The 24265-nt window shown below is 41.6% G+C and overlaps 4 protein-coding genes and 1 long non-coding RNA gene across 5 annotated transcripts; 2 read left to right on the plus strand and 3 right to left on the minus strand.

Moving 5' to 3' along the window:
• The first annotated feature begins 375 nt into the window (after positions 1–375).
• On the plus strand, positions 376–1978 carry bglapl (bone gamma-carboxyglutamate (gla) protein, like). The gene is made up of 4 exons (XM_086210191.1): positions 376–504; positions 596–943; positions 1042–1138; positions 1397–1978. Exons 1-4 carry the CDS (start codon positions 444–446, stop codon positions 1497–1499), a joined length of 609 nt encoding a protein of 202 aa, XP_086066317.1. The 5' UTR covers positions 376–443; the 3' UTR covers positions 1500–1978.
• A 3705-nt stretch (positions 1979–5683) lies between these two features.
• On the minus strand, positions 5684–11647 carry slc34a2a (solute carrier family 34 member 2a). The gene is made up of 10 exons (XM_086210192.1): positions 11561–11647; positions 11338–11481; positions 9930–10041; positions 9055–9247; positions 8559–8654; positions 8358–8478; positions 7994–8161; positions 7786–7902; positions 7570–7694; positions 5684–7423 (listed from the first exon to the last, which is right to left on the minus strand). Exons 1-10 carry the CDS (start codon positions 11610–11612, stop codon positions 6887–6889), a joined length of 1665 nt encoding a protein of 554 aa, XP_086066318.1. The 5' UTR covers positions 11613–11647; the 3' UTR covers positions 5684–6886.
• A 1197-nt stretch (positions 11648–12844) lies between these two features.
• On the minus strand, positions 12845–14328 carry LOC147257434 (uncharacterized). Its single transcript, XR_015117477.1, has 3 exons — positions 14292–14328; positions 14018–14189; positions 12845–12908 (listed from the first exon to the last, which is right to left on the minus strand). It is a non-coding gene; the product is annotated as an uncharacterized LOC147257434 (long non-coding RNA).
• A 2392-nt stretch (positions 14329–16720) lies between these two features.
• LOC147257435 (OCIA domain-containing protein 1-like) lies at positions 16721–21404 on the plus strand. Its single transcript, XM_086211346.1, has 8 exons — positions 16721–16952; positions 17156–17243; positions 17409–17462; positions 17552–17599; positions 18412–18541; positions 18649–18821; positions 20967–21128; positions 21218–21404. Exons 1-8 carry the CDS (start codon positions 16899–16901, stop codon positions 21253–21255), a joined length of 747 nt encoding a protein of 248 aa, XP_086067472.1. The 5' UTR covers positions 16721–16898; the 3' UTR covers positions 21256–21404.
• On the minus strand, positions 21280–23584 carry rhbdd2 (rhomboid domain containing 2). The gene has a single exon (XM_086211345.1). The coding sequence runs from the start codon at positions 23297–23299 to the stop codon at positions 22346–22348; it is 954 nt and encodes a 317-aa protein (XP_086067471.1). The 5' UTR covers positions 23300–23584; the 3' UTR covers positions 21280–22345.
• Positions 23585–24265: the final 681 nt, after the last annotated feature.

The raw sequence follows: 24265 nt of genomic DNA on the forward strand, positions 1-24265 counted from the left end.
TTACACAAAAGTGCATATTTGCATTTAAATATGTGCATTCTGGAGAAGGGGATCCCCTTATTTACTCCATATGTTCATCTCAGAGTGACTTTAATGTAATGTTTCCGTATTTAAATGCACATACTGTACATGCGCATGCCAAGAATGATTATGGCCGTGTTCGTCTGTGTGTGAGGGTGAATGAGTTTTTGGACCAAGTTCCAGCACCATGTGGGTGTTCATGGGCACTTACATGACAAGTGGAAGCGGAAACGTTGATATTTGATTCCTCAGCCAATCAGAAGTGAGCACTACGTGTGGGTCTGGCCTCAGAGAGGAGGGTGACTACAGTATATATTGACCTCGGATGGAAGGGAAGAAGCAGAACGAGCCTTCGCAAGAAAGCAGCTGAGAGCAAACAAGCAAGCAACTTGTCTACAGCGAGACACAAACTCCCAGGCATCATGAAGACTCTGACTCTCCTCTCCATCTGCACTCTCCTGTCCGTCTGCTGGTCCATGGGAGGTAAGAACAAGCTCACCTCACAATGCTGACTCTCATCTCTGTTTGTCGGGGGTTCAGTACAATATCAAATGTTCTTTTCTGTAATCTGCAGTTATTGAACCCGAGGTCGTTGTGGACCTCGCTGGCGACGCAGATGCTGAAGCTGCACCTGCTGATCCTGCCGCTTCCCCTGATTCGTCCTCATCCTCGTCCTCATCTTCCTCTTCCGAGTCGGATTCAGCCTCTGACTCCAACTCTTCCTCAGACTCCTCAGCATCCGATTCTGACTCAACCTCTGACTCCTCATCCTCCTCATCCTCCTCCTCCTCCTCTTCCTCTGAATCATCTGAGTCCTCCGAGTCCTCCGAGTCCTCTGAGTCCGACTCCTCAGCAGACTCTTCTGCTTCAGATTCCTCCTCTTCATCCTCCTCATCTTCATCAGAGTCAGCCAGTGATGAAGGTACATCAATTTTTATGCCTCCACACAGAATCTTAAGCTCAAGAGTATCTGTAAAACCGGATGATGATATTAAATGTTTGTATTGTTCATCCTTTCAGCTCCTCAGGTGGTGATGAAGAGAGACCTGGCTGCTGTTCTCCTGAGGAGAAGAAGAGCCGCCCCAGCAGGAGACCTCAGCCCCCTGCAGCTTGAAAGGTAGAGTTTCATTTCAGTTTATTTTTCAGACAAAAAAAAAAACAGTATACAATTGGAACCACTATCTAAATAATGCTGAAAAAAATAATTTCCTTGCTGCAAATTTGAAGCTTTCGTTGAAGAATTCAAGCTATGAAACGATCAGTTCACATTTTCCTCTCTACTAAAAACGCAAAACTAACATACAACATTGCAAAACTTGTATTGTCTTGTATCTGTGTGACTAAAATGTACATTCTTCTCTCCTCTTCCACGCAGCCTGAGAGAGGTGTGTGAGCTGAACGTCGCCTGCGACGAGATGGCAGAAACAGCCGGCATCGTTGCAGCTTACGTTGCCTACTATGGACCCGTTCCCTTCTAAGCTGAAGACTCTGCTGTCATCCACGTGACTCTTTCCTCTGTCATTTCCCTACTAAACAGCACATCAACACCCCCCCGGGTTCGGCCCATGCCTTGATGACAGACGGACACTTTTTTTCAGGCACAAATTCTTGCACAAGTGACCAGCTTTATGGTCCTATTAGTAAAGGCCTCTTCCAGGCTTTGAGAGAGAGGCACATGGAAACGCCAGCCTGTGAACTATGTAGTAGCCCACCCATGTTTGAGTTATCCTTCACTTCTATTGTGTAATACAACAAATGGTGCTACAAGAACAAATATATGATTGTATTGATGTATTTATGCCGTGCTGTAGTTCTAGTTGTAGAAGTAGTGGATAGATAGTGAGTTCTTGCAGGTACTGTAGTCCTAAAAGTAGAAGTACATTGGTAGTAGTAGTGGTTTTGTGAAATCTGTGTAAAATGATCTGTATTGACTGTAACCACAAATTGCCTCTGGGATTTGAACGTAATAAATTATTTTGTTTGTTGAATATGTTTTATGTTTCAATGACTCACTCTCTCTCTCTCTCTCTCTGTATTTCTCGCTCTCTCTCTCTCTCTCTCCCTCTCTCTCCCTCCCTCGCTCTTTCTTATCAAGGTCAGTGCCCTTAAATGCACGTATGTAAACTTTTATCCTTAACTGCAACCTCACTTGCCCTCAAATTGCCTAGACTTGCAGTTGTCATGTCTACCACTAGAAAGCAGCGTTTGAGCAGTTCTCAGACTCCTGGTTGAGAAGATCGCCAATCATCCAGGTCACAATAATCTAAGAGGGATCGACCCAAGGACAACTAGACTTGGACATGGAGAATTTCACCTCTTCTCCAAGCGGCTCCTTCAGGTCAAAGAGACTGGATGGGAGTCCCAAGGTATTTAACCCCTGCTCAAGGTCACTGACGCCACATGAAGTTGTACAAACAGTCATTGGGGTCACATGAGGTCAACTGTAAATGGTTGCTAAATCTCTAGCAAAGGGATAAGAGGGCAGCACTGTGAGTGGTGTGTTCATAGGTGGTGTCATAGATCTTATTAGAACTGTTGAGAGATGTTCCTTCGCTGCTCCACTCTGCAAATGAATACCCCTGAACCTTCAGGTGGAGGTAAACCATGCTGAGTCTTAACCTACAAGTCTGTGGATTCCTACACTGAACCCATCTGGAGTTTATATCACAACCTAGAAGCAGTGTTGGGACTAAGGCGTTATTGCGTTATTAGTTACTGCCAAAAAAGTAACTTTGGCATAGCTAATAATCAAACGCATTATTTTTTAAAATTCAATAACTCAGTTATAGTTACTAAACGATCCGTTTATTCGTTTATTTTACGTTATTTTACTATCTGGGCTGAGCCACTGTGTTTACTTCCTGTGACGGGGGGGCTCGGGGGAAGTGCAAGAGACAGGAGGAGAGTGAGCTACGCTGTGGGGGCGTGTTGGTTTATAACAGCAAGAACGTGCAAGACGTCATGGCGGAACCTGGGGCGAGTTTCTTCACGTGGAAGTACGCTCACTACTTCTCCTTCGCTGAGCAGAAGGAGAAAAATGTTTATGTTAAATGCAACTTATGTGTCGGAACTAAGACCCTCTCTGCGGCCTCAAACAGCAGCTCTCATCCGCTGAAGCATCCAGGCACGCAGCATGCGGCGGCGACGAAACTTGTCGCTAAAGCTAGCGGGTCAGGGACCGGCACAGATGCCGGCACAGATGCCGACACAGATGTCACCTCACCCCGTGCACCTCAGCAACAGCACCCGAGTTGTTCTTTTCAACGAGGGAGTGCGACTGCTAGCCAGGCTAAAGTTAATCAATCAATCAATCACTTTGAAGCATCTTAGTGTTTGTATAATTGTAGACCATATTGCTGAGCAGAGTTCAGTTCAGTGATGAAAATGTCAAGTAGCTTACAGCGATGACAGTTCTGAACTTTTTTTTGCAAGTAAATAGTTACTTTTCATAGTAATGCTTTACTTTTTGGTTTTAATAACTGAGTTAGTAACTGAGTTGCTTTTGAATCGCAGTAACTAGTAACTAAAACTCATTTCTGTTTTTCAGTAACTAGCACAACACTGCCTAGAAGACACAAACACCCAAATTTCTGATTATCTGCTAGCTTCATGCTGGATGTGACAACCTGATTCAGCACTTGCACTTAACTTACTTGACTTAAGCATGCGATAATCTGACATCTTTGCTGTACGTTATTTAAATAAAAAGCTGTGCCGGGCCACCAAATATTGTTCAAACCCACAAAACCCTGTTTAGAATCCAACTAAAATGATGGAGTCCACGATCCGGGGATCACTAGTGACTCCTTAATGTATTTGGGCGCACAAGTGAACAAATGGTAAGAAGTGATTGTGCCTATACAGCTCTTTGCTATTTTTATGGCACTCAAAGCATTTTACGGTGTGCGGGTGGTCTCTTTCTGTTAATGATGAAGCATGATGATGTTCCCCTCTGTTAACTGACTGAATTATCAACACTTAAAAAAACTGTTTCCAAGCCTCAGTCCGTCAAATTTACTGCATCGCTAATAAGTTCAAAAGCAGCGAAACTAAGAGTAAAGATAAGATTAACATGTTCTTGATACACCTGAACATGTGTAACACACCCTGTCACACGTGCAGCTGCTTTATTATTAACAGAAAAGATAGACCCCCCCCCCCTCACTTGACAACCATAACAGTTCATGAACTTAGTTATGATTGACGTGTTTGCTGATTGAAATGCGAATATCCCAGATTGTGCCAATCGTCACGAAATATTTACTGGCTAAATTAGCTGCCTTCGCTAATGGCAGCTTGGTAAAAGAGTGTAGAACTGGTTGGATTAAAATATTAGCGTGCATCGCACCATTTGTTGCCGGAATGGACGAATGTGACTGCGCTCCATGGTAAATCCTGTCGTGTCAGTTATTATGTAAAACATGTTTTATTTCAACCAGATTAAGAAAAAAAAGCAACCCAAAACTAGTTCAAGTATCAAAACAGTAGAAATAGGAAACAGACCAGAGAAAAATGTATCTGCATAAAATAGGCATGACAGTCGTCCTGCAGAGTAAACCCTGCTTCTCCCTCCTCCAGTCTCGATTATTTGAGGCAGCAAATTTGAGTGCAAATTTTCATCCCCAATAACCTACGTTATTACCGCAAAAGTTACTTGTGTGTGTGTGTGTGTGTGTGTGTATATATATATTCTTGCTACAAAGTGAGGACCAGAACATAATGACCACATTGTTGGAGCACGAGGACGTTTTAGCTGGACCTCACAACTTCAAATGGTCGTTTGCAGGTCATGTCTTGGTTTAAGGGTCAGAATCAGGTTTGGGTTGGCTATTTATTTGTGACAGTTAAGGGGATTGAAGAACTTTTCTGGTTTAACTAAACAGGAACCCTAGTCTTCCTGGGCCCAAATATCAGTCCTAATGCTGCCATTTCTGAGGTTTGGTTGATGGTACAATGATTGTAAGTCAATGGAATGTCCTAACAAGGATAACTGCACATCTGTGTGTGTGTGTGTGTGTGTGTGTGTGTGTGTGTGTGTGTGTGTGTGTGTGTGTGTGTGAGTGTGTGTGTGTGTGTTTTCCATACAGTGTCACTTGACCATGTGGAAAGAGACTCATGATGGCACAGTTATCCAGCCTTGTTATAGAACTATTTATAATCTATCTCATGTTGTTTGGCTGGTGTTTGCCTTCACAGCCAAACATGTGACAGTCCAGCGGTCGGCACAACAGTGGAGATTTCCTGGGAGAAACTCTCTGCGTTGTCTCAGAAAACAAACAAACCAACAAAAAACAGAAAACTCACACACTTGACCCTCTGAAGACTATTGGCATATTATATTAACACAAATGTAGTTTGGCACAAGGAGCTCTCGTCATTGTCACTCTACAAGCTGAACTCTGCTTCTGCCTTACATCATAACCGTTCACTGCTATCATATTTTTCTATGAAACCTCCAGATACCACAGATAAGAGAGCAGCGAGTGATCTTGTTGCTAATGACGGAACATCTCAAACGAAAACATCAGTGGTTTGTAGGTGAATCGAAAGAGAGGAAAGGACTTTGAGTCTTTTATTATTCCATCATCAAACAGGCATTAAAATACACAACTCCTCCTCAGCATTAAAAATATTTATTTAGATGTCCATTCATCCCATTTCAAACTACATATTCCTTGAATATAATTATACTTCAAAATTACAAAATAAATTGTACACCTTAAAACGATGTGTTAAGGACGCCACTGCATCTTTTATATACAGTAAAAAAAAAAAAAAAACATCTTCAGAAATACAAAAGATTAGACCTGATGGAAATGGAAATGTGGAAATGTAAGGAACACTTTTATGAATAGTGAGTCAAATAAAACCTGCCATCTTTATTAAATCTTTCTTGATTTAAAAAAAAAAAAATCCCCTTTATGTCCTATTATCCTTGTTTGGTTTAAAATCCGTAAAGCCATTAGCCATCTTACATTAAAAGATCTACTAAAGTAAATAACATGAACACGGACAGTTTTTGCCCAAATGTGCTGTGTTCTGGTGTCAAGACCAACAGGCACATCTCCACAAATATTCACACGCAGAAAAACTCACTGGCCACATTATTAGGTACCCCCGAGCGAAAATAAAAGCCCAGGCATGAATTAAACTTTTACTAAGCTAATAACATTTCAGAGTATGTTGGCACTGTCAGAACAATCAAAATTTGTATTTACTATCAGAGATTCATGATAAAATCAGTCATCAATACTGGTAGATATTGGTCATTTCTTCAAAACAAAGTATCGATTCAATAGCTGATATTTATATCATCCAATTTTGTTCCAGCCTATACTGTAACCGTAGTATTCATGGGCTTTTCCACATGTTTCAGAAATAAAGAAAACCATTACCTTTTCAAATTCACTTTGTTTACGTTGTTTTTCAGTACGTATCAAAAGTGAATATCGTATAAAATAGTTTTTTATACAGGTATTAATTATCTGCCTAATCAGTTGCAAAGTATCAGCATATGCCAAAAAAACTAAAACAACAACAAATATCACATATTTGTATTTACATTAAAAAAATTGCAGGGGGTGGTGACAGTGTTGTAAAGTGCTGTGTGTTCATCGGTGTATCTTATATTCTGCCCCTCCCATTTATGTGAATTTGGTGGCCAAAATTCTTAGAAACACCTCATTATAAACACTGTACCAAACTGCAACCTCATAAACATGTAATTAACCTATACTTCTTATAGTTGTTGATAAAAAAAAACTTATCATTACCTTAGTAAATGAGTTTATTGCATAGTTGTTGCTTCGAGTGACACTAGATTGTACAAGTGTACCCAATGAACTCTATAAATGAGTATAGAATCTCAAAGGCGGGTCATTTTTAGAATCTTAAGCTCTATTTTTGCAGTCATTGCAGGGTTATCATACACTTGTGTGGGTGGATTCTTGTTCTTTTCCCTAGAATCTTTCCCTGTGTCTTTATTGTCAGCAATCTGGCAGCATTTGCAGCAGCAGCAGCATTTGGCAGTAAATACACCAACTATTTTGTCCCAAGGTTCAAGAGAGTGAGCCCAAAGAGGGAGGAAATCCCAAGATCGCAGCGCTGCAGGCAAACAGCTAGGCTTCCGTTTCTGCAGCACATTGATCAGGACAATGATGATCAACGTGACCAACAGGGGAACTCCCACACCTACTAGTACCTGCCAGCCAGCTAGAGAGAGGCTGAAGACGAAAAGCGGTAAAACGAAGAAGCAGCAGATGATGTAGACGGCAGCAAACCAGCGGTAGGAGGCAGTGATGTTGCCTAAACCTTTAGCCAGCCGGATGGGGATGCGTGTGAAGGGGATCGGGTACCATAGAGCGATACCAGTGATGTTGAACAGGAAGTGGACGAGGGCGATCTGGAACATACATGAAGTTAATGCTTTTACTTTATCTTCGTAAGATATAATGATGGAATTCTTACATAGCAGCAGATATATTGTCACGTTTTGTTAAAGTCATCCACAAGGTCCTCGTGTGCATGTGTTTGTGTGGAATTACAGACCTGTAGAGCGTTACCCAGCGTGTCTCCAGGACTGGCCATGGCTGCGAGAATAGCTGTGGTGGTTGTGCCAATATTTGAACCCAGAGACAGTGGGTATGCTCTTTCTATGCTGATGACGCCGATACCTATCAGAACAAACGGGAGAGACATTTTTCACACACCTATAATCTCTTGGTATGATGGATAGATCGATGGACAGAGGGGTGATGACCTCACCAACAAGTGGAGTGATAGCAGAGGTGAAAACAGAACTGCTCTGCACAACAAATGTCATTCCAGCTCCCACTAAAATGGCAATGTAACCAGTGACCCAACCGAACGGGAATGGGAAATCTGCACAAAGACACATGCACACACAGCATTCATGAATTGGCAATCACATGCGGTGTGATGATGTAAAATCGCAGTTTGCGTATTTGCTCACCGGTGTTAAGGATTTTCTTGATGACTGCAGCTACCTGTCCCTTCAGCATGGAGTTCAGCAGCTTGACAATAAGGACCAAACAAGAGCAGAGCACCAGCAGAGAAAGTGCCAGAAGGATCAGACCCACCGCCAGGTCAGGCAGATTCACATCCACAAAGAGGTGTGTACCTAACCACGCACAGGAACATACATGAGGGTTCTGCAGAAGTGACATCATACAGGTGCACTTACAATGTATCATATATGTTATCTCGTTTTAAAGTTGGATAAGGTGCAGCTAGGTCCTCGCCCATGTTTAGGACTGATTTATTTAATCATCTGCAGGTTTTTTTGATTCAAAAACTAGTTACACATCTTGGCTCACATTTCTGGATGTTGTATGTCTCAGAGATGTTCTTCTGTGTGAGGGTGTAGTTGCCTTCGACCCAGCAGAGAGATGGAAAGGTGCAGTTCTCTGGACCGGGAACTGTAACGTTCACTGTGGTCTGAGAGATAGCGACTGTTTAAGAACTGTTTGAACAATGTTTTTGAATGTTTCCTGCGTAGATGATGTGTTTAAACGTACCGTGTTGGTAAAGGTTTGGCACCATTTCTTGATCAGACTCTTATTCCTGGCTGCTGGGTCTCCGGTGGCAATCCCACTAATAACAGATTGATCCAGCTGTTTTCAGAGAAACAGAGGGTGCAGAAATGTACAGCACTGACACAGGTCCACGCTTTTATGGCATGCTGTAGGACAACATGATTTAATAACAAGTCACATTCTTATGAACTTCATTGTATATAGATTAAAGGAAAGTTTTGTTCCTTATACCTCTGGTAAAAAAAAAATTCTCTACTAAACCAAATCATCTGAATGTTCTGACAGTACACATTTTCTTCATATTAATGACCTTCATCTCTTCTTAGGTACGTTCTGTACATTATGCTGTATAATTGGATTTATAATGTTTCACTATTGCCAACCCTCTTGAAGTTTAAAATCCTTTACACATTAATCAGTTAAATGTGTTTGCAAATGTAAAAAAAAAAAGAAAAAGGCTCCATGCACAACGTCTAACCTGTATGATTGACTCAGTGAGGATGTCAGTGATCACATTCAGCAGGTCAGGGGCCTCCCCACTCTGGATTTGGAAAGAGTCTATGATGAGCTTGGTGACCACGTACAAGTAACCAGTAGCGACCTCCAGGGGCAGCAGCACCAGCACAGACAGCCAGTTGAAGAAGTCATGTACGGTGGCCCCCGCAAATGCCCTGCGTGCATTGTCAGAGGGTGCAGATAAACGTAAATGACCTTTGAACTTTTAAGTAGGAGCCATATATCATTGCTGACCATTGAAAACCACCCACATCTAAATTGAGGATTTTGTAACTCTTCAGATAATCTGGAGGATGATAAACTCTAGATAAAATATGACTCATTTGTAATTTCGTTTATACATAAGCAGGGTTTTATTTATATATTTAATAGCGGATACTTTAAAAAAAAAAAGTCACTGCACTCACAAACACGGGGCTTGTTAAAAAAAATCAAACTCACTTTTAAAGGCAAATAGAAACTGTTTAAAACTCTTCACAAATAATATGAACATTTTTAATACGTTCTTAATTTAGCAAAATTTACATTTAGTATGTGCTTTTGTGTAGACAGGAATAAACTACTGTTTGTTCTCAAAATTCTGAACCCACTGTACAATCTTATGCTGGAGATTTTTAGCACCGCATAATTATGATAGTTTGAAGGTGTTTGCCATTTGTTTTGCTTCTTATGAGTGTATTTATTTGATCTTTACAGCATGAAAAGACGTCATCTGGATCATTCTGCCGATAACGTTGCAGAATGTGAAGAATTTCCCAGGTTATCTCTATCTAATATTCTTTTAATTTTTTGCGGTGAAAGGAAATGTAGCGGATCTATTGAACACACAGTTAATACCTGCGAAAGATGCTGCGGTCACCAGCTTGTGTCATAGCGACAAGTGTGTTGGTGACGGAGGTGCCGATGTTGGTGCCCATGATGATAGGAACAGCCAGCTGGACTGTTAGCACTGCCAAAACACACACAGTCCTCCTCAACATCCACAACATCATGATTACCAGCCTTCATGAATATTTATTATGTGTGTGCACAGCAGTGAAAGAAGCGTGTAGAGCCTAAAGTGCTAAAGATTTATTTTTTTGTCTGAAATGTGATTCCAACAAAGTCGTGCTTTGTGTGAGCTGTTAGAAATCAAAAATGCTGAAAACAAGTTGTCTCATCTTCAATAAATACCTAACATTTGAAAAGCTTTTTAAATGATTGATTTGACACAATCTCCATTTTAAAGAGTAACAAGTAGTTAAAGATATAAAATAGGGGAGTAAGAATTGCAAGTTTTGTGGATTAAAGAGCTCTAGTCCTCCACCAAATGGCTAACTGCTAGTTAGCTTAGCTGCAATCAATGCTAGCAATGGGAGACGAGAGAAAGTCTCAAAAGTCATCAAACACACTCTAATCCAAAATCGTCACTGCCTGCATTGATAAATTCAAGGCTGTTCTTGATTTCCGCTGTGGAAAAACCAGTCCAAAATTACAAGATGTTGTTATTTTAAAGTCAGACATACACCCGGAACTACTTTTCTAACCAGAGGCAGTGATTTAATGCGGCACTTAAAAAGCCCATCACAACTTTGGTCAATAAAGCAAAACATCTGTCAATGACAAGGAGAGCCACTGCTGCTAGTAATCACGTCCGACTTCGTAAGAAAGAATGAGGAGGATCAGTTTTGGACAAAGATTAGGACCCTGATTGATTTGTTGTTATTTTGTCAGACACATGTCCGACACTACTTGGACGCTCATCTTGTTCCTTCTCTGTGTCTGACAAAATAACAACAGCTCCTCATTTAATTTTATCTTTCAAAGCAAATATGAAGCAGAGCCCTAGCTCTGTTAATGCAGGTAAACACCATTTTTGCTTTACATGTAGCTGATGTATGCTGCTGCGCCCCACTGCGAGCATTCATTGCAGCTAAGCTAACTAGCAGGCAGCTGTCCAGTGGAGGTCTGGAGCTCTGTAATACACACTGACAGGATAGAAGGGCATCTGTTCAGTTGTCTGACACCAAAAGTGATGGACAATGAGCACATTCCTCAAAACATTGGTGTGTTCCTCTAAGTACAGTTTCCTTGAAGATGAGTACATGTACTCTCCTCCATGGTGTTGTGTGTTAATTGTGTGTGTGCGTGTGTGTGTGTGTGTGTGTGCGTGCGTGCGTGCGTGTGTGTGTGTGTGTGTGTGTGTGTGTGTGTGTGTGTGTGTGTGTGTGTGTGTGTGTGTGTGTGTGTGAAGTCTTGTACTCACATCCAGAAGAGACCATGCTGACAACAATGGAGGAGGAAGTGGACGAGCTCTGAACCAGCAAAGTAACCAGAACACCAATGACCAGTCCAGCCAGTGGGTTGGACAGGACTGAGTTGTCCTGAAAAATGTCACCTGCTGTTTTACCTGGAATGAGACATAAACACCGCTGCACATGGAAGGAAAAGCCTGATATGTTTGAGCCAGTAATGGAGGTGTAGTTTACCTCCAACCAGCTGGAAGGCTGAGCTGAGGATGTCCAGGGAGCAGATGAACATGTAGAGGAACCCTAACAGGAGGACCCCTTTGACCAGAGACACCAGCACTCTCAGCACCTTCCCTTTGGTTTCCAGAGCTGAGAATACATTTAAATTTAAAAAAAGAAAAAGAACAAAGGCATTGCAGTTTCTTCTCTCAGTCACTGATCCCAGCAGAAATTACCACTCAAAACAACAAACTCACAATCTCTCTGTGCCGCGTGTATTCCATATCAGCAAGCCTGTTATTAATATTATCAATAACATCTTGGGTTTTATTGCTGTGACGTGGCTGATGTGTGGAACACCTATAGGTATATATAGAGCAATTTAGAATTGCCTTGTATGGTAGATATAATGGGAACAGGGAGGGGCATTCAGGGCACTGCAGCTTCTTTTATCATGGGAAGACTTACATCATCGTACAGGGGAGGGTGAAACACCATACAAACATCTTGAGTGGAGCAGAGCAAATTCTTTTATGTGAACACACTCGATAAAAAGATAATTCCAACAACAACATGGCTGCATGCTTGATTATATTGTTGTAAACAGGTATGACTGCAGGATTCTATTGATACTTGTAACTGGTTAAAAAGTATCCCAGATTATTTTCTCTAGTCTGTTCCATTCTGATTTTAAAAGTCAGTTTGAATATCATTGATTAAAATAACACCATGACTCCCTGTTCATTAAATAAAGACAATTAAAGTAGCAGCTTCTGATAAAAATCTTCAGGAATTTTACCGTAATTCACCACAGCACCCTAAAAGTGACCCGTTAGCTTGCCCAGCAGAGCATCTCACTCTGATGATGTTTTGAGATGGATTCTGAATGAATGAGAGCTTCGAGAAGTGCAAGATTTTTTGACCAAAGTTTGTGATCAGTTCACTTTTGCAATAAACTGAAAAAATCCAGTTGAGTTCCTCCAGGCTTGTCATGCACACACAAAGTACTCATAATCTCCTGTGTTTCCCTTTAACAATGTTAAAGATATTCTGTTACCTTTGGATTATGAGGTAGTGCAAGTGTTTAATGTGACAAGAGTCCTAACCTGACCATGGGACCCCTGTGTCCTGCAGCTCTGGGAGGTCCCATGGGTCCACCTCCTCTCGCCCCACCTCAATCAAATTCACAGTGGAATGTGCAGGACTTCCTTCAACTTCTGACAGAAAAAAAACCCCACCAAGATTAGTATCGTATTTATTTCCGCAAGATCATCTCAGCTGCATCTCCTAAAATATCTGCCGTACCTTTGCTTTTATTTTTCTGGCTCTCATTTTTATCTCCTGAGATTTTGTTATGGGGGCCCACAGACTGAAAAGAGAAGGAAAAAGATTTGGGAGCAGTAATAAAGAAAAAGAAAGTGTTAGAATTCAACACATCGTGTTAACATTCTCCTGTATGTTCCCTTCATTACTATTAGACTATCTGGTGATTGAGTTCAGAGATATCACACAAATAAGCACGCACCCACACACACACACACACACCCACACACACCCACACACACTCCCTCCCCTCACATGCCAAGGTATTGATCATATAGTCACATGGTTGGGCCGCAGTAAAATTCCATTCCCACAACAGTATGACACAGAAAAGAAAGTAAAATCGATATTCAGGAAGTGTTACAATCCAGCTTAACACATTTGATCAGTTTGTAATCTGATCGTCTTCTATAATTGTGTTCATTAGCCAATGAATTAAAAAAAATCCTAGGCAAGTTCAGGAATATAACACGATATAAGATAATTATTTGTGGTCTAAGAGGAAGAATGCGCCTCATTCATGAAATGTTCTTGCTGCACTTCATCCTTCCTCAGTCTTACAGTGCTTGAAACATCTGTTACCTTTTGTAGCTGTCTGTTACCTAAGCTTGCAAATATTTGTTACAAGAGCTGTCAGGAGGGAGAAGTTACAAATACCCAACAGGCTTTGCTTCCTCTCTGTAAGATGAAATTTTTTAAGAGTCATTTCATCTGTCAAACAAATTTGTGCATGAGAACATCGCATGAATGAGGCCCGTTGTGTTCTGTCATCATACAATAAAGCAATTAGTATTCATTTAAAGTGTCTCAACAATCCGTTTGGTGATGTTGAAGCTCTGAGTGCAAGTAAACAAATGCATTCTGTGGGTTATGAGTAAAACAAAATAGAGATAATGAGTATAATAATGGGAAGGAGCAGAGATGAGAGTAAGACTAAGAAAATGAGAGAAGAATATAAGAGGAAAAGGGATGATGATGAGAAAAAGAATGAAAATGAGAGAAGAATAGAGTTGAGAATTCAGAAAAAGTATAGGAATACAAGAAACTATGGAATAAGATTCAGAAAAAGAATATATCTTATAAAAGAAAAGATGAAATCGGTACTTAGGGTTTTTTTTCAGCATGCAGACCGATGGAAGCCATGTTTGCTCTCACCTGTGGCAGAGGTAGTGAGTCCATGCTCTGTGTGCTTGTGTGTGTGCTGAGCTCGGCTTAGCTTCAGGTTTAGAAACGCTGCCTCCTCCACGCAGGTCGAGTTGAAAGGTGGAGAGTCCGCAGAGGGCAGCAGAAGCGGTGATGTTCTGCCTTCACATCTCTAAGAACATTGCTGTCTCATAGATAAGTAGAACACACCTTTCAAACCTTGGCTAGTCTTCACCCAATCTGTTGTAAACTCACTGCAGGCGATGTTGCAATCATCACATTGTACCTGGAGCTGCACCCATTCCTCCTCACAGTGATGGGAGCCACCGGACTGGAGCGCTGGCAGAGGTCTAGCCCACTAATAGATGGACCACATGGGAGTGTGGAAGGGGTACAGGGTGTGATTTAGACACCATTTGACATGTAACACAAATTAGCGTGTGTGTGTGTGTGTGTGTGTGTGTGTGTGCATGCCAGTGGGAACATAAATAGTTCCTTTGTTGCAATCTTATTGATTTTCTTAATACAGCTCCCCACTGATCAATACTTCAAACTATCAATGACCTACCTTTAGACCTATAAAACCATAGAGAAGAGGAAAAAGTCTGCCTATAAACTGCACAGACGCATTGAATTTCCATGGAGTTTGTGTTGCCTGTTCTGATAATGTGTGAGCTGAGGACATGAGGGGAATCCAACAACCTCTCTGACACCATCTATCACTCTCTGTTTCAGTTACACTCTCCCAGCCTCTCTCTCTCTCTCTCTCTCTCTCACTCACTCTCACACACACACACACACACACACACACACACACACACAAAGTTTTTCACGGCAGTCATCAGATATTTTTCATTTTTATTTCCCGGTATAGTGTTTTGGGGTGAGAGTGCTAATAGATAACCCCCCCCCCCCCCAAAAAAAAGAGTTAATATTCATGATGTCAGACTTCCTGTACAGAGCGGTTAAAGATCTGTGTCTGTGCCGTCACACAGTCCGTCACAGGGACCTTGACCTTTGACCAACAAAATCCTTTTAGATCATCCTTGAGTCCCCATGTCCAAGTTTAAGAAATTCCTCAACTATCACATTAATAGTACATAGACATTAATAGTACATAGACTATATAGTACTTGTTAGTACTATATAGTACTTGTTTATAAGGGTTACTGCACATTGACATTGAAAATTTGCCAATCTGATCATATCCCTATATCTTAGAGATTGAAGACGCTATAAAGCTAAACTGTGAGTCGTGATTTTTGCCTGTATAAATGAAACCATTGGAAGAAAGAAGCCGACATTCAGTTGTGTTTCGTGAGCCTCAGTGCTGAGCCGCATAACAGATCAATGTTACACAAATCAGACACCGATCCTTCTCAATCTTGCCTCTCCTCTCATGTTGCCAGTCATATGACTGAATGGATGATAACAGGGACAACAAAGGAAAAAATACAACTCTATTTTTAGGTTTATCAATAAATGGTAGCCTATTGATTTGTGATCTAGCCTCTCTTTCACTCTCTTCTGTCAGGACCTCTGGAAAAACACACATACTCTATTTTGAAAGTTTTATTATTGTTTTGAGTGACAACAGCATTTTTTCTTTCTAAATGCATCTTATGAGAGGATACCAAAGCATTCGTTCTCAAAGAGAGTGTAACAGCATCATCTAGGAACCATACAATGCTATTGCAAGATTGTACCATGATTCTAATTGTGGGAACGTCTTGATTACCTGGTGCAAATAACTCGTATCTGTGTCATTGGCAACATGATATTTTTAATTGATTACTTACACGTACAACTACAATAAATTAAATACCTTACTTTTTTAAGTCCATTTTATTAAAATGAATGAATGCAGTGCTCTTAAGTCTTTCAACATTTAATTATTTAAACTGTATGCAATATCTTCTTATTTTTATGTTGTTTTTCTCTGCATCTTTAATCTGTTAACAAAAACCTGCTTAGGCTGGGTTAACTAAAATTAGGCTCTCTGGCACATTTACATCCCTGGAAATCTACACAGTAGAAGTAAAGCAGCCTGCGTAGTTTTTGCCATGAAACAAAACAAAACTATATATATATATATATATATATATATATATATATATATATATATATATATATATATATATATATATAGCTAGCCAAAACCAGTGAAATAGGATTTTGAGAGTTACATTATTATTGTGACAGCAACTGAGAAACATCTTTGATCGTCATACTCAAATTCTTTTTCTTAAAAAAAGGGAATAAAGTTTGATGTCACGTATTGAACAGAGCCATACACCAGCTAGATGGAAAAATAAATTAAAAGAAAACATTTCGCTGGAGTAAAGAGCGAGAAATCTGTATTGTGCAGTTGATAAATTGACAAGAATATTGGAAACAAGTTCAGAACACCTCTACTGCCCTCACTGAAAGAAGCAGTTGAATTAACAACCTATTAACTATTCTACTGTAGCTGTTCTGTCATTAAGCTTTTCCCATCGCCTCCTAAGAGGATGTTACAGGACATTGCAATGTACACTTTTGTCAGTAGAGGGTGCTGTCGACATATTAAATTGAGTCCTGGACTTTCTTTTTTTTAAATTAATGTGCACTAAAAAAAAAAGATTGTCTGATTTGTTTTAATAACCCTTGCCGGCTGTTTGCATTCTCGCAGTAAATAATAACAATTATAATAATAATAACAACAACAACAACAACAACACAGTTTTTACATCGGGTTACCTAAAAAATGTTACCTTTTCACTTCCGGGTCACGTCAGCCAGCTAGTTGAATGAGATTGTACCAAACATTGAAGAAGTCACTCGGCGTGGTGGCTTTTATTCGGTAATTTCATATGCTTCGAAACGTCCATTAATCTCTGACGTCTTCGTCAACATGTCGTCTTCAACAACGGGGTTTGGCGAGGAGCCGCAGCGTCCAGAAGAACAGGTAAACACATGAAGAAATTAGCTACCAGGGAGCTAACATGCTAGCTGGCTAACTTTGGGTCAACTTCTACGTGCAAGCACCTCATCCACCTGCGTTTCGATTTCATCTCAGTGTAGCGGTAAAGTAGTGGGACTGTGTCTGTGTGGATGGGGTAACGTCAGTAAATAAAACTAAAGACAGGTGTTGGGAATGTGGATCTGCAGGGACTGTTTGGTTTGAAGCAGTACATCCCCACAGAGGAGGAGGCAAAGGTGTTAAAAGACTGCAACCGGGAGAGTTTATTGTACAGAGGTATGTTTCTATCTTGCGCATACAGTGTTTCATGCTACAACCAAGATTAACCAGTTACAGTGTTTCTAGTTTTAATTTTAAATTCATTTAATTAGTGAAAAGATGTAAATGTCCAATAAATTGTTTCCTTGACGCCTCTGTATCCTCAACATGCATCTCTGACAGCGTTCCCCCTCTCTGCGGTGAGCATGGGCATCACGCAAGCCCTTATAAGTAAAGGTAATTCCCTATATTATGAAAATGAAGTGAAATTAACAAAGGGAGTTTGTGGATTTCAAATTAATCCTGCTCTTTTTGTACATTTATAGGGATTCTCTCACCATCTCAAAGGTTTGGATCTCTTCCTAAAGTAGCTTGTAAGTTCATGATTGATACACATTTGCCTTAATATTAGAAATATAAATGTTGGAATTACTTCACAGTAAATTACTCAGCACTTCAGCAGAACCCAAACCTACCTCTCATACGGTGCTAGCACAAATGTAAACTAGTACTTCGCGCAGTGTTCATTTTACTAAGTGATACGATGGGGGGGGGGGGGGGGGTGTCAATGAGAAATGAGACTGAATATTTTCTCAAACGCTGCATTATTATCAAGTGATGTTTTTGTATTTTACCATGTGAAATTAAGATCTAGATCAGAGGTTTTCAAAGTGTGAGGTGGACCTACTCGGGGAGGCTCCAGACAGTTTAAGGAAAGGCTCAGTAAATGAAGGGTGGTAAAAAATATAGTAGTTATCATAGGTCTTCTTGTAGAATTATTTGTTTGAAGACGTGTACGGTTATGAGATACTGTGGTTTTGGAGGAATTTAACTGTTTTTCCTACTTTCCAAGAGTCTGAAATGAATGGATGACTAACCTTCGCCCAGTTTCACGAGTTTGTTAAAACAGCAACATAAGACTAGCTGGCGAAATAATAGACGGTATTGACTGAATAGTGGCTTGAAATAACATAGTAATGATCATATTTAGGCATAAAGGAATGAAAATTTAAATAATGTAAGGGTTTTGTCTCAGAGAAAGCCCGACCGTATCCATATCATGACATCACCTGTCACCATTTGAAATTAAATGTCACGTAAAAGAACAAAATGTGACGATCAGAAAAGCTGGCTCTTTGTAAAGATGTGCAGGTAGATTATATATTCTTTATTTTTGTCTCCTCAGTTGCTTGCATCTGTGGCTACTTGATTGGAAAGGTGTCATATGTGAGTACATGTAAGGACAGATTCAAGAATTTGGAGAACTCCCCTCTGGGAGCAGCCCTGAGAAACAGGGCGGGACTACCTCCGCAGTCGTGAGCACTTCAACTTCCAGCTCTCACACTCATTCAACATTAGTTGTTTTGTTTTTTTTTAACAGTCCATCAATAAATTTGTACAATTTTTTGATTTTCTTCTCCAGCTCTAAAGGTCTGCAGTCAGAGGAGGATGGCCCTAAACCTGAGGGCTTTGACACTACATTTGAGCGAGCAGAAGGCCTGAGCCAAATACCCACACACACCAGAGATTCTGAATATTGGTACAATCCAGAGCCCCCCACGCACGTGAAAAGACCAGATGACCTGAGTGCTCCAGGTATTTTGTTTTTGTTGCTCTTGCTACTATTTATAACCTCACTCTGTTTGCGCGCATGCACGTGTGTGTGTGTGTGTGGAAGGAGTACCTCTTTTTTGAGATGTATTCTTTGGTGCTTCTGTCAGGATTTGGAACATCGATATTATAAAGAGCAAACTGGTGCACACGGATCACCTATCAGTATTTTTAATGCTCTGAGTACCTGTAAATCATCTCCCGCCCTGATTCCTCGGGGGGGGGGGGGGACTGCAGCTTGTTCATGCTGCGTCTTTTGTTTTGTTTCCTGCATGGCTTCAAACTAAAGGAGTGTGTCAGAAGCATCTGCACGATTTCCTTGAAGGTTTCCGGTTTCCCCTTTATCATGTAGTGATTGGATTTACCATCAAAAAACTGCTGCTCCTTCTACAATTCTCCAATCTCATTTAGCAGACGCTTTTGTCCAAAGCGACGTACAACACAAGCAAGAATTTAGACTTAATTAAGGAGAAGTCCATAGGAAGCGCAAAAGTGCTTCAGTTGTGATTTGGTCACAGGTACTGCCATCTAGTGGCAGAAGAAGTGTCGCCCCTCCTCCCCCCCCCCTTTTTTTTTTTTTGACAAACATACAACATCACACAACCCAGTTAGTGCTACATAATCACTAAGTGCTGGGTCTTGGACCCTCTGACTTATTCTACCCCAAAGAGGAGAAGAGTCAGGTTAAGTGCCTCGGTGCTCTCTGAACAACTGAGTCTTCAATTGTCTCTTAAAAGTAGAAAGGGACTCAGCAGAACACACAGAGTTCGGTAGTTCGTTCCACCATTTGGGAACAACAGAAGAGAAGAGTCTGGCTAGGGATTTGGAGCAGCGCTGGGCTGGAAGCACCAGGCGTCTTTCGCATGCAGAGCGTAGTGGGCGAGAAGGAGAGTAGACCTGGATCAGGGATTCCAGGTAGGCTGGAGCCGTTCTTGTGATTGTTTTGTAAGCCAAGAGAAGTTCCTTGAATTTGATCCTGGCTGCCACTGGAAGCCAGTGAAGAGAAACCAGCAGCGGGGTGACATGTGCCCTTTTGGGCTGGTTGAAGACCAGATGTGCTGCTGCATTCTGGATCATCTGCAGAGGCTTGAATGAGCATGCAGGGAGGCCTGCCAGAAGAGTTGCAGTAGTCAATGCGTGAGATGACATGAGCCTGAACCAGAATCTGTGTGGTTTGTTGGGTCAGGAAGGGTCGGATCTTCCTGATGTTGCAGAGGGCATAACGGCAAGTCCGAGAAACTGAGGCCACATGAACCTTAAAGGTCAGCTGGTCATCAATCATGACACCCAGGTTTCTGGCTGAGTTTGTGGGCGCAAGTAGGCTCGAGTCAAGTTGGACACTGACCTGAGGCTGAACAGATGGACAAGCTGGAAAGACCATAAGTTCAGTCTTAGAGAGATTCAGTTGAAGGTGGCGTTCTTTCATCCATGTGGAGATATCAGCCAGACACGCTGATATACGATCTGAGACCGTTCTGTCATCAGGTGGAAAAGAGAGGAAAAGCTGAGTGTCGTCAGCATAACAGTGGTAGGAGAAGCCATGGGAGCGGATCGCTGCACCAAGTGAGGTAGTGTACAGAGAGAAGAGAAGGGGACCAAGCACTGACCCCTGAGGAACCCCAGTCGATAGGCCATGTGACCTAGACACCTTTCCTCGCCATGACACTCTGAAGGATCTGCCTGTGAGGTAGGACTTGAACCACAACAAGGCAGAACCAGATATGCCGAGCTCAGAGAGTGTGGAGAGGAGAATGTGATGGTTCACCGTGTCGAAGGCAGCAGACAGGTCCAGCAGAAGTAGGACAGAGCACTGACCAGCAGCTCGAGCTCGTCTCAGTGACTCAGTGACCTTCGTCTCAGTGACCTTCGTGTCTCTTCCTGCTAAAGCTGCTCTGTTAAGTTTGATGGAGTTTTCTGTCAAAATTAGGTGAGTAAATTTAGCAAAGCAGATCAGCTCCTGAAACATGTCGCGGTGCCACTGATGCAAACCAAATCATCGCTGCCAAGCGGCTACAAAGATCCTCCACAGCCAGAACATGACGCCACCTGCCCCCGCAATAACAAGCTGCAGCTTTCCAACTCTCCCATATACAATAACCTGTTTTCCTGTCCACCTCCCATCACATCCAGACCCTTCGTATTATGGAAATGAAGAACCCAGAAAGAAGACCATCCTCTACGAGGACCTGAGGCTCAAGAACAGAGAGAACTATGAGGTCTCACCCAATCAGAGGCCCGACATGCTGCGCAAAGCTCCACCTGAGCAGGAGCCAGGAAGACCCAAAAAAGAGGGTAAGCTACCACTGCTGATACCTATAACACAGTAATGTAATTTATTTGATTTTACATGTTTTCAGTTTCTCTTGTTTCTTGTGTTCCAGTGAGGACGAATGTCTATGGAGACAGCTTGGATGAATGAATTACATGTTTGATCTTGAGATGTGCTATGTGGTCTTGGATCACTGCTCCAGTTTGTGCCCAGCCTCTTGTGGGATGAAGGTGATTGTGATGTATGTAAACACGTGTCAATTAAACCAAAATGCTTGAGGACTACAAATGTCTTTCTTTGTGCGGTGATTGTAAATTTGGTCTAAATTTTAATCTTCACAAGCACAGAATATAAAGAGTAAACTATTAATGAAGCCACATCTTCTGTCGGAACACAATTTGAATACAAAAATGTTGTCTTTTTTGTTTTGTTTTATGGAAAAGAAATTTATTCCAGTTTCAAATAAAAGTATTATTATTGACCAACTAGATTTAGAATGAAAAACGGCGAAGAACATGAGAACAATAAAGATTTTAAAGTAAAACTTGGAATGAAAGACACAAGAACTCTGAACTCTAAATCAACCCTGGAAGCAAAGTTACTGCACCCTTCAAGGGGCAAATGTAATATGAAAGTAAGACAACATGACGTGAAAAAATGTTTGAATATATTCTTTAAATATTTAAATTCACAAAACAATTCCCATTCCTACCATACCTCTGTTCTCCTAGAAAAATGATCTCCTGTGAGGAGGCTGTTTCGTTGGCATTAGTTGTTGTTTTGTATGCAAAATTAAATGAACTTTTGGATTTATTTTCATGAAACTTTGATGCAGAGTAAACAAACCTTCGGGAACAAACAGGTACATTTTCAGGCACCATTCCATGGACAGTGGTCGAGGTCTGTGGCCTGAGTGCATCTCTCACAGAATCCGCCATCCTGAATCTGGCCTAAATACGGGATAGATGTACGCCGCCATCTTTTATCGTTCATTTACCTGCACATATTAAATAAACAAATTATACAAATACACTGAGTTAAGTATGTTAAAAAACAGTTACTCGGAACACTTAAACATTACAACAAATGTTATACAGAAAGGCAGAAATTTCAAACGGTGATTCTCTTGATATTGTCCCCCCAACACTCATGTAGTCACACAGGTGTACCATCACTTTAAGAGAGGAGATAGATGTCATATAATATTGCTCATCTGCATATTTGTCAAGTAAGTAAACAGTTACAGATGAGCAAGGTGGCTGTGGTTGCAGCTTTGGCTGAAGCTCTGCTGCACTGGGAAATGTTCATGATGCGTCCCAGAGCAAAGCCCATGAGAATGTGGCGAGTGACTGGACGCGGACCCGGCTGAGTTAAGCCAGCCTTCATGCATCTTGGTATTTCCTGTGTTTACGCTGGTCACTGGCGCGTAGGCCTGGACCGGGTAGGACCCAGGAGTTGGATTGATTTGTGGAAGGAGAGTCTTCCTCCTCGCCTCTGAGGAAGCAGGGATAAAGATTTTGACTCTGAAGCTCCTCAACAATCTGAAAGGCAGCATCTTCTCCAGAGAAGCAGCCTGGGTTTCAGAAATGTCCAGAAGGGAGAACCATCCTTTACCGTGCATCCATCCCATCAGAGTGGCGATGATGTTGCAGGGCAGCACAGCGTGAGGGATCAGGACTGCAGTGGCTACGACAAAGAGCCAGGGCAAAGCCACGGTGGGGAAACTGACTCCACACAAGAATCCTTTGGTCATTTTAGTGTGCATGGTCGTAAAGGCGACACAAGCCAAGGCCACAGGAAGTAGACCCTCCGCTTGGATACCACTCTCCAGCATCAGATCCAGGAAGGCGTAGAAGAAGCCCGTGATTGTGGACAACAGGAAGAACAAGAATAGGAAGCGGACAGTCCCAACACCTTTCTCCAAGCTGCCACCGAGTAGAACCAGGGCGATGATGTTGGGGAGAAGCTGGGCGACGGTTCTGTGGTAGAAAGGGTACATGAAGAGCCTGTGGAGGTGTCCATTTACAAAAACACTGGCGCCGACGCTGAGGATCCCCTGGCTGAAGCTGAAGAACGCCTGGACACCAAACAAAGCGCACGAGAGCACGACGACCATGAGAATTCCGCTCGTGATGACAGGAATCAGCTCTTTGAAAACGTCCAAAATCATATTAAAATGGTGTGTTCGTGACATGCTGTCATAGAGTTACGAATATGGACAGATAATAAACTAAAGCCAAAGTTAAGCAGTGTTAAAACTGATTCAAATGTCCCCACTTCCTAACCAGGAAGTGTCGTCGCTGGTATCCGGACTGAATGGAGACGTCATCTGCTTTAACACTTACGGGTACAAGCACGTCTCGTTCGTAAATGAAATGTTGAATGTGTTCAATAAAATGTTTAAATAGCAAAACTTCCACGACAGTTGTTCAGTCGGTTTTCTCAGGTACAATCAGGCTAGCTTGAGCATGCAATTATATCCGGTTGGTCGTTTCAGAATAAGAGCTTGAAGCCGGAAGGTCGGCCGTTGTAATTCTTGAATAGGTGCTGCTCTCAAAATAGCTTGGGAATTCATACAAGTTTTGGGAAAAGCCAAATTCATGTTGTGTGTATTATAAATCAGATGGACAGGATGCGAGCTGATAGAGATTCTGGGCCCACTCAACCTCTGAATATATTTTGCAGACACTTTTATGCAAAGAGGGTTACAAGAACACATGTCATTATTTCTACCGAATAAACAGTGCATCATGGGCCCCTTTCTGCTTTCACATAATTTTAACTCATCTTTTAGCTTTCTAGAAGACTGATTTTCCCCAAACCTTACTGAGGAGAGCAGCATACCCACTACAGTTTGAAGTTAATCCATTTAACATTGCAAAATAATTGCAATTTTTTTCACCAATTATTTGGCTGTGGTCTCCTGGGGTGAGGTACATGCTATAAGTGCACCCTCTATTTAAAAAAAACAACAATAATCTTAATAAATAAAATCTTTACCATTATCATTCATTCCTTTTCCTCCAAACCACAATGACTTAAAAATATATGAGCCTTCCAGTGCTAGACAATGTTTGGCCCTTTACTAGCCACAACTCATCCTGCACCTCACCAGCGAGCAGTGTGTCCACCCTCACACCACTCTGGAGTGATAATGATG

The sequence above is a fragment of the Aulostomus chinensis genome, chromosome 8, assembly GCF_037954235.1.
Source record: "Aulostomus chinensis isolate RoL2024-O1b breed Wild chromosome 8, RoL_Achi_v1.0, whole genome shotgun sequence".
Classification (NCBI taxonomy): Eukaryota; Metazoa; Chordata; class Actinopteri; order Syngnathiformes; family Aulostomidae; genus Aulostomus; species Aulostomus chinensis.